This window comes from Chiloscyllium punctatum, chromosome 19 (assembly GCF_047496795.1).
Source record: "Chiloscyllium punctatum isolate Juve2018m chromosome 19, sChiPun1.3, whole genome shotgun sequence".
In the NCBI taxonomy this organism is placed as follows: Eukaryota; Metazoa; Chordata; class Chondrichthyes; order Orectolobiformes; family Hemiscylliidae; genus Chiloscyllium; species Chiloscyllium punctatum.
In genome coordinates, this window is record NC_092757.1 from 76,059,206 (window position 1) to 76,073,137 (window position 13,932).

At 35.9% G+C, this 13,932-nt stretch overlaps 1 protein-coding gene across 4 annotated transcripts in view; it reads right to left on the reverse strand.

The window, feature by feature from the left end:
* Positions 1-242: 242 nt before the first annotated feature.
* Positions 243-13,932, reverse strand: part of nsrp1 (nuclear speckle splicing regulatory protein 1) — a 42,030-nt gene continuing 28,340 nt past the window's right edge. For all 4 annotated transcript variants that reach the window (XM_072589731.1, XM_072589732.1, XM_072589729.1 and 1 more), the window contains exons 4-7: positions 12,067-12,195; positions 8,061-8,268; positions 5,943-6,054; positions 243-1,454 (exon numbers count right to left, since the gene is read on the reverse strand). In XM_072589731.1, the coding sequence (XP_072445832.1) occupies positions 362-1,454; positions 5,943-6,054; positions 8,061-8,268; positions 12,067-12,195 (1,542 nt within the window). In that variant the 3' untranslated portion in view covers positions 243-361. The remainder of the gene's footprint in view (positions 1,455-5,942; positions 6,055-8,060; positions 8,269-12,066; positions 12,196-13,932) is intronic.

The following is a 13,932-nucleotide window of genomic DNA, read 5'->3' on the forward strand; positions in this document are numbered from 1 at the left end:
TAATAATAGATACTTTGCCTTAAAATGTTCTTATATACATACATTAAAATGAGGTTTCAAAATTGATCAAAGTTAAAAACCACACAACACCAGGTTATAGTCCAATAGGTCCATATGGACTGTAACCTGGTGTTGTGTGATTTTTAACTTTGTCCATCCCAGTCCAACACCGACACCTCCAATTCAAAAGTGACGTGTTAATTGTTTTATACTCATGTAGTCACAATGAATTTCTCTTGCTATTAAGTGAAAATCATTTTTAATGGTTGCCATGGTTTCATACAAGACTTCACAAAAACATTCAAAAGGTTATTTTATATATTTAAAATCTGATTTTTTGTAGTTAGCAGTCCTAATAAAATTAGTCATTTTCTTCTGGTTCAATATATGACTTTGTTAAAGCTCTGTTCATCTGCCTTGCAAGGTATCGCTCTTTTGCGGATGTAATAGTCTCTTGGTTGCTGCGCTTCACAAATTTACTAACTGGTTGGGACAGCGCAGCTCCATCTATTTGTTTTTCTGCATCATCTTTTGATTTTTGGTCACTCAGCAAATTCATACTTTTTCCCTTTTCTTCATTATCTCTGGTTTCCACACTCAGTTCTTCAATTTTTTTCTCTTCAGATCGTGCTCTCTTATGATCATGTTTTCTGTGTTTTTCTTTCTCTGAGCTATCTTCCCTTGTATCACTGCTACCATATTTTTTATCAGTTCTTTCAAAGGTGTCTTTTTCCTTTTCCCTTTCACTAATAATCTTGTCCCATTTTCCCTCTTCTTTGTGTTCTCTGTACTTTTCTTCCTTTCTTCTGTCATTTTTCTTTGCATACTTTTCCACTTTGCTTCGCTCTCGTTCTTGGAGTTTTTCATCTGTTTGCTCATCCCTTTCTTTATGCTTCTCTCCATAATCTCTGTGTCTCACATCCCTTCCACTGTTGTAGTCCTTATCTTTACATTTTTCCTCCTTGATTCTCTTCTGTTCTTTGCCATCCTTGTATCTTTCACGTTCTCTCTCCTTTCTGTGATGATCTTTTTCTTTATACTTGCCCTTCCCATGTGAATGTTCTTTATGACCAGAACTTTCCTTATTTCTGAAGCTTTTTTCCTTATCTCTATAGCTCTTAGAATGCCTCTTGCTTTTCTCACTTTTTCCTTCTTTGTGGGAATAACTCATATGTTGATGATGACTTTGTTCTTCCTCACTAGAGGACCCAACATGCCTTCTGTATTGACGAGCTGTTCCCTTTTCTTCATTATTATCAGAACTGTCATCATTTCTTGTTTTGGAAGCCAATTTTTTCTGACCATTTTTAGCTTTGTCATCTTCACTATCAATTTCAAAGTCACTGTCTGCATCAGGGTTTTGTTCATTCACAGACATTGATCCCCTTGATATGACAGCAGGATTTTGACAGTCACTTTCATTAGGATAGTTTCCAGATTGTTCTTCCTTCACACTGAGGAGGCAAATAAAGAAAATTAGGTCTAATAAATAAAACCACTGTCAGGTATTTAAAATTTCCACCTTATAAATATTCTTTATTCACTAAGTAAATGATCTGAATCAATTGAATTAAAGGAACCTGATAAAGGCTTTTTCCAGAAGGTGATGTAGCTTCAATCTTTTAGTGTATATATTAAATTAGAACATTTCTTGAGATTTTGAAAACATAAAAATTGATTTAAACAAAACATAAAGAAATTTCTCTTTCAGGAAATCAACTCTAATTCAGAGAAACTGCATCACAGGACACAAAATCCAATGTGAACAAAAGTTAAGAAATTGCTCTGGTGCCAGCTAGGTTTCACAATTTTCAGTTTTAATTCCTGTGTGTTCTCAGGGTACAGAATGTTACTGCTGTAAAAAAGATCATGTTTTAACTTTCTGACCTTAACCAGATCAAATGTAAATTTTGTCAACAACTTCACAGCATACTAAACTGTCAAATTAATGACATCCACTATTCTAAGGTCAGCTTTATCAATTGCTTAACACACAATAACAAATTCATTTTGACTAGATGGGAAAAAATCCACCTGGAGACGAGCTTGCTAACAGCACATGCATACATGATATCACTCTTAGTGAGGCATGTGCTTTGCATGCAAAGATCCATCATGATGTAAAAGACTCCAAAACAGCTGCCACATTGACTCCAAGGTGACATCATTGGCAATAGGAGATTCATCATTATTAAACTAAAAAATAAGCCAGCCAATTTAGCAGTACTCTTAAGGCAATACTTATCAGCCTATTTATCAGTTAAAAGCCAGCAGTTCTTCACACGTTTTCGGATGCTTAGCCCTTGCCAAACTGCAGTATGTTTTTTGAGTTAAATTAATTATCTTATTTTTCAGTTTAATAATGAACCACTCACTTCCAATCTCCTACTGCCAACAATATCATCTGGAGCCAATTTGATCCCAAACTCATCTTGCTTACTCACTTCTCCCTCTATCCAAATCTCCAAACAAATAATCATTAGACAGTTATGGGATTGTCCATAACGTGCGAACAGAAATTAATGAACAGGACGGCAAAAAAGGACAACTACATAGTTTATGAATACAAAAATCCTCTCAAGAGCTCAGCAACAGAGCTCATCTACTTCATCCTACAGAGGTTTCAGCAATAACTGTCAGCATCTATTCAAACTAATCAAGCTAAGCATTAAATCAGGGATGTTTGAACATGATCATATATCTGACTTCTAAAATTTCAGGCTTCATTAAATGTGTGACAAACACCATGCTGAACAATGCAATATAAATCTAGTAGGTTACTACTACTGGACAGTTAAATCAAAGCTCTATGTACGCACATTCAATGTTATATACAGGCTACTTCTCACAGAGTTCTAAGAAGGAATCATATTAGACTCAAAATGTTAATTAAATTTGTTTCTCCATAGATGCTGTCAGGCTTGTGCTTTCCAGCACCTTCTGTTTTTATTTTATGCTGCAAGAATTCATTAAATTACTTAATCTGGGTTTTCTCACAGGGACTTTGCTGAACAGATATTGGGCTGATTCCTCACTTGGGTGTTGGGCAACGGTGTAGGTCAGAACCCACTTTGTCTACCATTTTTCATTTAATGGATAAGAAATTGTTACACTGCCAATCACAACAAGACAAGCATCAATGCTTTCTGTTCTGCAAGCCAATAACGCAGTACCAATTTTAAAAATTCACGTCAGCCTAGAATTGTTGTGGAAAAGATTTCACATGACTCTGAAATATATTAATTGATCAGGTGGTTAGTTTAAATAAAGTAATCACTCCAATAATACTTTTCCCTCAATCGATGGCCCATAATAATCTTATCTGAAATAGACTAGAGTGTGTTCCATTGCAAACAAAATTCCCTGAGTGCTCATGGTTTCAGATTCTCCAATTCGGTTCATGTGCTAGGTGAAGTTCTTTGCTCAAAAAATGTGGATTTTTATTTCTTGGCCACAAAGTGACATGGGATCACATCAGGCTGCTTATTTCAACCCAATGCAATTCAGTAGTAAACTGACACAAAGCATGAAAAAATTTGAGATTGAATACTGACAGTTTTAATAGTGTTCACAACTTTCTAATTTATATACTGTATCTAAGTTTATAGCTTCACCCTGAACCTTACAGGGATAGACCATAGGAGTCAAATCAATCAGACTAACCATTAAATATGACCTCTAGAACAAAAGCATTCTGTAGAAATTTGCAAACACATAATTTTTATCAAATAACACTTCTGATAAGTACAGACTTAATCTGTTCTGAGCAATACATTTCGGAGAACTATACTCATCAGAAATCATTTAAAGAAATAAATAAGTTGCATCTATATTTAAAACATTTCTCCCCAACTTTCTCTGAAGCCACTAGCTGCTCGACTGCATCAAAGACGACAGAGGTTGATCTTCCTGGTCAACAAAGCACTTTTCAATCCCCATTCTGTAGCAGTAAGCCAGGAATGAAGTATTTACTAGAGATCAGAAACCAACAGATTGGTATTCAACCAATCTGTTCATATTTTTAAAATCATTATTATATTCAATTGATTTATTTCTTTTCTCCACTACCTGGCATTCCCATGCTATGATGGTCCCATGGTTGAGGGGGTATGAAGGTGACTTAATCTTGGGCATTATTTCTGCCATTCTTTCAACAGTTGCAAGTCGATTTCCTGGATCTTCTATTTTTAGCTCCTTAGAGTGGGTCAGATTAGCACTTGATATGAATTATATTAAGATACAATTCTTGTTTTCCTTGACTTAATTCAGTAAATATACTACATTAATATAAAGTTTGGTACTTAAGACATGTGATGCAATGACAATGCCTGACCTCTCGATCAGAAGGTCCATGTTTAGGTCGTACCCATCCCAGAGACATGTCAAAAAAAGTCTGAACAGGATGATGAAGAAAACGTTTCAAGAATAGAATAATCAACTTTTCCCCATAAAGTCGCTAAGTGATAAAAGATAGGATCACATTTATACACCTCAGTATCTGAATAGTTAAATCAACATTCACAATGATTTAGTGGTTATTCTTACCAACAGTGGATGTTTTCAATAGGTCAAATTTAGTGAACAGTTCTGTTAACATGACTTTTCACCTTATTAACTGTAACTTGGTGGTTAAGTATTAGAGTCTAACATGGTTTAATGCATAATACCAATGAGAGATAATTATTGGCAGGATGCTGCTGCCAGTCTCCGCTAGTATCAATCACAATTAGGCTAATCAAAATTTCCCAATTTTTGTAGAAATTGGAAATATCATTTGAGGCAGTTTTGGGGTTTGGGTAATGCACAGAACTATCTTCAACTTATTCTCCAAAAAACCCATTCAACAACTGATATCTGCACTATTCTGATCAGAAAAGGTTACATGGAATCACATAAGATATCAGTATACTCTAGATGTCAGCGTATACATTTACTATCAAAGCCTCATAAAAACAGGTCAATTTATAAGCTGAAATCTGAAACAATATTGTGGATGCATGCCATTTTGTTGTTCACTGCACAGTATATGGTCTTTGTGGATGCATCTTAAAACTCTCCTGCATCTTTGCGACAAGGCTGATATTGCCTGTTTGATCCATTTGGACCCAATTTTAAAAATATTAGGAAGTAAAACATCCTTTTGCAGGGTGAAAAATTGAGATCCACTAATAATACAGGCCATGGCTAAAAGGAGTTGAGAGAAAAATAAGTCAACTTACATGCTAAGTGGGCAAGAAAGATTTAGTCGTCTTAAGACGCCAAGATCTATAGTAATTGTGACAATGCATTAAGTAAACAAAAATTAAACAAAGAAAGCTCAGGATCACCAATTTTTTGGGTTGATAAAGTGGAATTCGTAGTTATGAATTATTCAAACTTTAAGAAATCAATCTTTTAATATTCATCATTGAAATTCATGGATGGTTTGGAAAGGTGTTGTTCTCATCTGGATAACTAGCTGGAGAAGGATGATACTGGAGCCAGTCTTCCACTTGTTTACATGAAACATTGCAAGGCTAAACCTTCACTCAGACGCTCAAAAGTACTGGAAGTCCTTCACCTGCATCTAATGAAACACATTGATATACAATTAAGCATTATGGAATTAATTCTCATATTCCTGGAAATAGCTTGTGAGAATTAAATATGACCTAAATACCATATTTGGTTTAGTTTTATGGGGTCAAATATTTTGTCCAAGTCCTATGTTGTAATTTTATACCTTTAGCTTTCAGCATATAAATTATGGGAGACTTGCTTGGATGGACTAATACTGCAGGGAGAAAGTGAGGACTGCAGATGCTGGAGATCAGAGCTTAAAAATGTGTTGCTGGAAAAGCGCAGCGGGTCAGGCAGCATCAAAGGAGCAGGAGAATCGACATTTCGGGCAAAAGCCCTTCTTCAGGAATGGACTAATACTGCAGTAAAACGGTACAATTTACCCTTTGGTTCCGCGAATGCTGCATTCTGGAATTGACTCTTCACCCACTTTCTGATTCAAGAAGTGCCGATAGAAACCACTGAGGTCTTTCTGTTTTGTTACATCCAAAGAAGCTAATAAGGATAAAATAAAACATTAGAGACAAATAATGCATCAGTGTGTAATAGCCATTTCTACTTGCACAGAATCACTAAAACATATCACGCAAAGCAGCTTCAATACTTTCTAATTTAATCATAAACCAGGAAATTTCCAGTGATACCACTCATGGGAAGCCATGATTTTATAATTAGTATGGTTGTATTGTGTCAGACAAGTAATATTCTGTTACTAAATTTGAGTACTCTAAAGGCCACATATTCTTAACTTCTCTCAAATAATATGCCAGGTCAATTGCAGTCTCACAGTTAATTTTAAGGCAAGAATGTTGTGTATTTCTAGGATTCAAGCTCAATCTACAATAAAGTAGCCAAACAGTTATGATTGCAAACTGACTTTTCTTATATAAAAGATAGATAAGAAAAATAACTAATTCTATATTTCTTTCAAAAGTGAAATAATGGGACCAAACAAATTCTGCACTCTTTTTGAACATTTTTAGCCAATATTCAAACATAATCTTCTGTGTTAACATTTCCTTAAAATGCAGCATTTAGAATACAGCCAACAAAATTTTAAGATCTGAAAACAATTTGCTTCGCTGCTTTAACTTATATACTTTTACTTTCGAAAGTTCAAATAGAGGATCAGTTTGTAATAGCAAACATTTCTACTTGCACAGAATCACTAAAATATATTGTTCAAGCAGCTTCAATACTTTCTAATTTAATGAAATCCTTGAAAATTTTTGATTTATTTTATTTATAACTAACTATATACACAATGACAATCAGGCAAGGTATTACTGACTTCCTATATTCTTGGCAGCCAAAACAGCCTTTTGGGAAAAAAAACTCTCAAATAAATATACAACTTTACATTACAAAATTAAGAGGACTCCAATCACTTGGCCCTGCATTCTCAGCAGAGAAATTATCTACAAGTTTGCAATTCATAGATCACTGTGTTACATTAATGACGTTGTTAAAAACAATCCAAAATGATATCGCATTTGCATAACATATTGCATATTTTTCTTATGTCTTACTTCAAAACTTAGCAAACATATTCTTCAGTTGTCTAAATCAGCTTTAGGTCTGAATTAGGTGGTGTGCCTGGGTAGCTTTACAGTGGTAAAAGGCATAGAAATTGCATACACTACTTCCTTAGCATTGCACAATTTTTCTCTATCTGTACTTTTCCTCAGGCATTGCAGTTTTTGTGCACATATGTGTAGTTACACTGCCCTCTGCTTGTTAGCATTGGCTTGTTAGAACTGTTGTTTTCCTTTTCAGACATTTTCTTCCTATTCTGTTCTGCCACACCACTTGTTGCCTTGGTACTAGCCTTCAATGCAAAGAAAAACAACAAATGAAAATTCCTAATTATATTTATAGCTATGATGATATTCAACGTAGCTACTTATAATTGCAATCAGTGCTTCTTCTGTGTCAGTGAAGTAAAGCAAATCCTTGTGCTAAAAACTATAAACTCATTAGTTTTAATGAAATCTTAGCACACCTCTATAACATGCAATAAATAATGAAAGGAATGCTATAAGATTGCATTTGGAGGTCCGAATAGATTGCTTCTTAGGAGGCCTTTTTAGTTTTTGTGTGGAGTTTTTGTTTAGGAGTTACAGCTCACCTGCAAAGTTATATGATGCACATTCAATGCATCCCTCAAAAAGGTCCAAGGACAGTATCACCTCTTTAGGTGCATCTTGCTGATCTGGAGTCACGCAAATCATTTGCAGAGATCACCAGAAAGTTATTTTTAGGCAAATAAACTCCTGTTTAGTCCTCTATCACATACACTCAAAGTTGTAACTCTTCTGGAGCATAAGACATTAAGTCGGAACCTACTATCTGAAAAGAATATTTTAAGATGATTATCCCTTTTCAAAACAAATGCAATCTTGAGTATACTTTGAATATATCCCGCTGTTTGAAATACCTGGATTATAAAAGCTGAGAACAGTGTTTCTGAGCACTCTTTGTGTACAGATATTAAAGCTCACCCTCTCTTTCTGCCTCTCTGCGTTCTTGTTCCTTCTCCTCTGCTTGCTCCTGGAGTTTCTTTTTGTATGCAGAAGTGACAAATGCATCTTTGTCCATATACTTCTCTCCTTCAGCCTCTCTTTCCTTTTGGATTTTTCGTTCCATCCTTCTGTCTTGTTCTTTTTTGCGCTCTCCTACAGCTTTTAGTAAGCTTTCAATGTACTTGGGCTTTAAAGATAATGTGGGGGATAGAAATTGTAGCTTAGTCTTGAACTAAAATCGGGTTTTAAATTTTACAAATATGAACACAGACCACTAAGAACAGAAATTGCTAAAACTTAAATTATTAGTCTGAAGTCCATTTCTATACTGCCACATATTACGCATGAACTATTCCCAGAATACTTAGTGTCTTTGTTATTACCTGATACTACAATGAAAATGTTATATTACAGGTAGAGATTGGTGCAAAAGAGGAGACCAAAATCCCATCCTGAAGTGAAAAGATGGTCAATTGAGAAACAGAACATAAAAATATTATCTGTATTCCATAATGGACATTCTTAACGAAAGGATGGTATTGAAGGCATAGTTTTGTGACATATGAACTATTACTTTTCAAATTTGGTTTAGCCTCCCAATTATACTATTTATATAAATGTCAGTAATGGTTTGCAGTTTGGTCTTGGGGACAAAATAGGCAATAATTTCCTGAATATTATTAAAAGAAAGGCAGCATTGCAGAAATGCTCAGACTTATTACCCAGATGCTTGCCCATTTTCTCACTTCAGAATACTAGAGTATAACCTAATAGTTTTGAAATGGATCAGCATTGATATTACTACATTAAAATCTGGGTCAACTGCTTTAAGTTTAGCTTAAATGGTCAATTGCGCAAAAATAATCATTTATTTTCGCGAAGTAATCTAGACAAAAAGGAAAGTAGTTAAACTATCTATAAATAAGCTTCAATTTAAAAACAAATTTCAAGTGTTTTTTTAAAGAAAACTAAATAATCGTTTAGCTACACAGAACTTGAATATTGCTGAAAGACAACTGTCTTGAACTCATCAGGACAAAAATTTCCAAGGTTTGCTATTAAATAACATTTATATTGTACAGGAGGAGAATGTGGATGGCTGGCAAGGGGATTCTGATTTGTAGAGGTACTATTACTATGGAGAATGTACCAGCCTTGCATCAATGCTCAGAAATAAAAAGTTGGGAAAAAAAATCAAATTATAAATAGCAGTAAAACTTTGTACCTCAAGCAAATTACACGCACAATCACTTTGAGAAATTTCTAACTATATACGAATATCCAAAACAAAATAATTATTGAGCAATATTAATTTCACAGAGCATTTTATCACTATTTATCAATTCTTCCTAATATATTTCATGCTTAAAGCACCTCAATAACCAAAGTTTAAATGGCCTTTCAGTCTATTTTTCACCAATTAAAGACATTAGCAAAATGAGTCGGTTAACTTCATTAACAGATGGATTACTTCATCTTTTTTTAAAAAGAGCCATCTCCCTGGCAGCATAATGCTTATAATTGCACAGCAGGTTATGGGATTTTTCACACATATGATTAATATATATCAAGCTTCCTCTGCCAAGGATCAAACATTAAATAACAGAAAACAGTGGAAGTACTCAGCATGTCAGACAATACTTGTGTAGAGAGAACCAGACTTCATGTTTCAGGCTGATTACTGGATATAATGTAGCCCCACAGGTGAGAAACATGGCAGCTGAGTGCACTTAATAACCAGAGGGGCCCCAATGCACTTATAGTGGAAGTGAAACATAACTGATTTGGTGGGAGCATGACAACGGTTGATGAGAGATTCCTGGCTACTACTGCCGAAATATTAGGCTCATTAATAAGCCAATTGACCCTGAGCGCACTGCAGTTCAGTGAGTGCTGAGTCATAGATTCCTGAACCCTTGGAAAACCATTCAGCAAACCCTACTGATTGCCAGTGGCTTCTGGGGATGGGGACCAGGATTATTAGGCAATCTGGCTTGATTGACAGGCCAAAGTTTGACCTGGGTGTTGACAACTGTGCTGCCCCCTCATGTAATCCCATCCAGCCTCAGATATCTTTAACTTAAAATCGCATGATGATCCTGGGTCACTGGCAAGTGTAATGTTGTTGGCTGCCACTGCTGGAATTAGCACGAGGAACTACTGATCTCTGAATGACTGGCAACTCTCCATGACAAGACCTTAACGTCATGGAACTCAATGATGCAAAAGACCATACCATGGCCAGGAAAGTCACGCGATTCTGTCAAGCCTTCCCAATCAGGTACCTGACCAACAGACGACAGCCATGTCAACCTGACAGAATTCTGAACATTAACCTGTTTCCCTCCCCACAAGTCTTGTCTAATCTCCTGTATATCTCAGAATGGTTATGGCACAGGAAGTGCCATTTGGACAGTTGTGTCTGCACTTCTTTCCTACAAATATTTTGCATCTAAACATTGTGCATTGTTCCCCTTCTTTGCAGATTACTTGAATTCAATGCCCTCATGGACATCTAAACAGAACCTGTCTCAATAGGAACCTATGGTGTAATAGCAACATCACTGGACTAGTGATCAAGAACACCAGGCTAATGTTCAGGAGACATGGGTTTGAATGGGTTCGAATCCCACCATGACAGATTGTGAAATTAGCATTTAATAACAATCTGGAATAAAAAGCTAGCCAATGGTAACTACACAACCACTGCTAATTGTTGTAAGCCTACACCTGAATCACCAATGTTCTTACATAGTCTAGCTACATGTGATTTCAGATCCATTGCAATATAGTTATGGAGTCATAGAGATGTACAGCATGGAAACAGACCCTTCGGTCCAAGGTGATGGGCAGAGATGTCCACATCTCATAAACAAATTTAAAGAAAAGGATTCTAGTCAGGACACTCCAGACTGCGTGAAACAAAATATTTTGCACATTAAATTTGCTGCATCTGAATATTTTTTTGATTTAACTTAAGGTTTCCAGGTGTCCACTTATTTTAATACCAAGGAACTCCTTATTGATTTTCAGCGGGATGTTACTCATGCCCCCCTACACATTAACAGCACAGAGGTAGAATGAGTAGAGAGTGTCAATCTCCTGGGAGTAATCATCCACAACAAGCTTTCTTGGATTTTTCATGTGACATACTAGTTATAATGGCCCAACAACATCCCTTCTTCCTCAGGCAGCTGAGGAAATTTGGCAGGACAGTGAATACCCTTGCTAATTTTTATAGGTGCGCCATCGAGAGCATTCTGTCTGGATTTATCACTACCTGGTATGGCAACTGTACCATTCAAGATCAAAGACGGTTACAGAGAGTGGTGAACTCGACACAGATAATCACAAAGACCAACCTCCCATCTACAGAATCCATCTGCCAAGCCCGCTGTCAAGGAAAGGTTGTCAGCATTCTTAAAGATCCATCCCACCCTGGGGGGGATCTTTAAGAATGTTTTTCTACAACCTCTACCATTGGGGAGAAGGTACAGAAGCCTGAACACACACACCAGCCAGTTTCGTAACAGTTTCTATCCTATGTTGTTAGAATACTGAATGGACTCTCAAACTCTTAACATTCGCCTGTACCTGTGTTTTTGTTTTTGCCGCTGTTTACCTATTATTTACTATCTATGCTACTTAACTCTGTGATCTGCCTTACTGCTCACAAGACAAAGCTTTTCACTGCACCTCAGTACTCCTGACAATAAATTCAATTCAATTCAACATTTATAAGATCAGAAAGACAAAACAACAGTGCATAAAACTGTATTCTAGTTTACTGTACCACCTAATGGGGTTGTTCACAGCAGTATGTCAGACCACTAATGACGTGCTTCGCTAACAGCTCTCTTACACCCTTGGTATGGAAAGTTTAAGGAAGAAGGTTGGGGCATTGAAAGTGTGTTGGAATTTTGTTTTAAAAACAGGGAAGCTCAGCTGTGTAAAAAAAAAGTTAATTTCATACATCAAAATCTACCTTTTTATTGGTACCAGACAACAACTTTGTGCTGCTTTCCAACTTCTTCTGTTGAAGGTCATCATAAATACTGTCATATTCATAGACTGTGGAATCTTCCTCCAGTGCCTTCTGTATTTCTAACTTAGTCTGTTAAAAAAAAGGTCTATGTTTGGTAGCTAATCATTGAAAAAGACTTTCTTCATAAAACAGGAAACATTAAAACTATACCAGTGCTATACACAGACATAATCCAAAGAAATACTAATATGTTCAAAAAGAAGAGGGAGATGGATAGGCAAAAAGGTTTAGGCATATCATTTCTAGAATGTGAAGTCTATTCTGCTGATGCATATCTTTATTTATCAGTTCTTCTGGAAGCAATAATTTCTGGGTTGAGCACTTTAAAAATGTCTTTGCCAATGCCACATAGCTAGTCAAAAACAGCCAGTATGGTACTGTAAGAGTAGATGGAGAAAGACCCACTTCCCCAACAGAGGTGTGCTGCTCTTTCCAACCTGGCTTGTTTCTTCTTTCTTTTTTGAAGGAAGGACTTTTAAAAATCTAGTCAGTTTTGGTCATATGATCATCTGATCAATACTTCCACTGTCCACCTGTATGATTTAGAGTTCATAGTCATTATTACTCAATGGGGTTATTCAAACCTACTCAAGATGAACTGGTTTCACTATACCTCTCTGACCAGTTTTCAGTTTGGAAACACAATGAGGCTGGAAGCCCAGGGATCTTGGGTTTTGGCAGATCCACAGAAAATAAAAAGTGCAAATTCCACAGATGACTTTGTCTCTACATGGCTTTTCAAGGAAGGGCACCTCCACTAGGCCATTTAATTAAGACCTTTTCTGGAGATTTATTTCAAAGGTTAGATGACCCTCAGGACCTATCTTTACAGTTTGCTCTCTTTGTCCTTTAAAAAATTAGTCAGTGATTTTCTGCCAATGAAAACAAAAGGCAGTTTTTATACAGTATAGCTCGATCACATTGTAAACCGATAGTCTATTCTGAGGCTTCATTAGAATCACTTGGTAACATTAAAAATTATCTTACAATCATAGCAAACTTCCATCTTTTAATGACCATCACCACTAATGTGCCTCATGTAAATGACAACATTTCAGAAAGTAAGTTTTGGCAACTTGGAGCTGTGAAAAACGCTATAAAAATGCAACTTCAAGAAGTTGTGCATTTGAAAGTGACTGTTCACCAAAATAATCAATTAGGTGCAAATAATTTTGAGATATTTTATGTTACTTAAATAATTCCCTTCCTTGTTTAGCCATGAAATGGCTACTTGGACTGTCTTATCCATGCAGTTTCCTGGGAAATTATTTTTACTGAATCAAAACTGCACAACCAAAACTACATACTTAGCCAGTTTTGAGAAGATTTATAACTCGGGTTGAGGTTTTGGATATAGGTTTGCTCGCTGAGCTTGAAGGTTCGGTCCTCAGGTGAAGCACTGCTGAAAAATTCCTGCTTTCTATTTATAGAAAAAAACTCAAACATATAAATAGAAAGCAAGAATTTTTCAGCAATGCTTCGCCTGAGGCCCACTGAAGATGTTACCCAGTAGGGTGATGAAACATCTGGAAATGAACCTTCAAGCTCAGTGAGCAAACCTACATCCAAAACTACATACTTTTAAAGACAGATGCCTACAATACTCATGCACTGATCATTCAATTGCTATGAGAGGATGAATTACTGTACGATTTCAGTTGAAATTTCAGATTCAATTGTAATTAGATGTTCTCTCTGGATTAATTACTTTAGGAAACTAACTTTTCTCAATGAGCATAATAATGACTAGCCTTCTTTTGACTAAGACACATCAAAATTGTATTTGTAAATATCGTTGAAATTGAA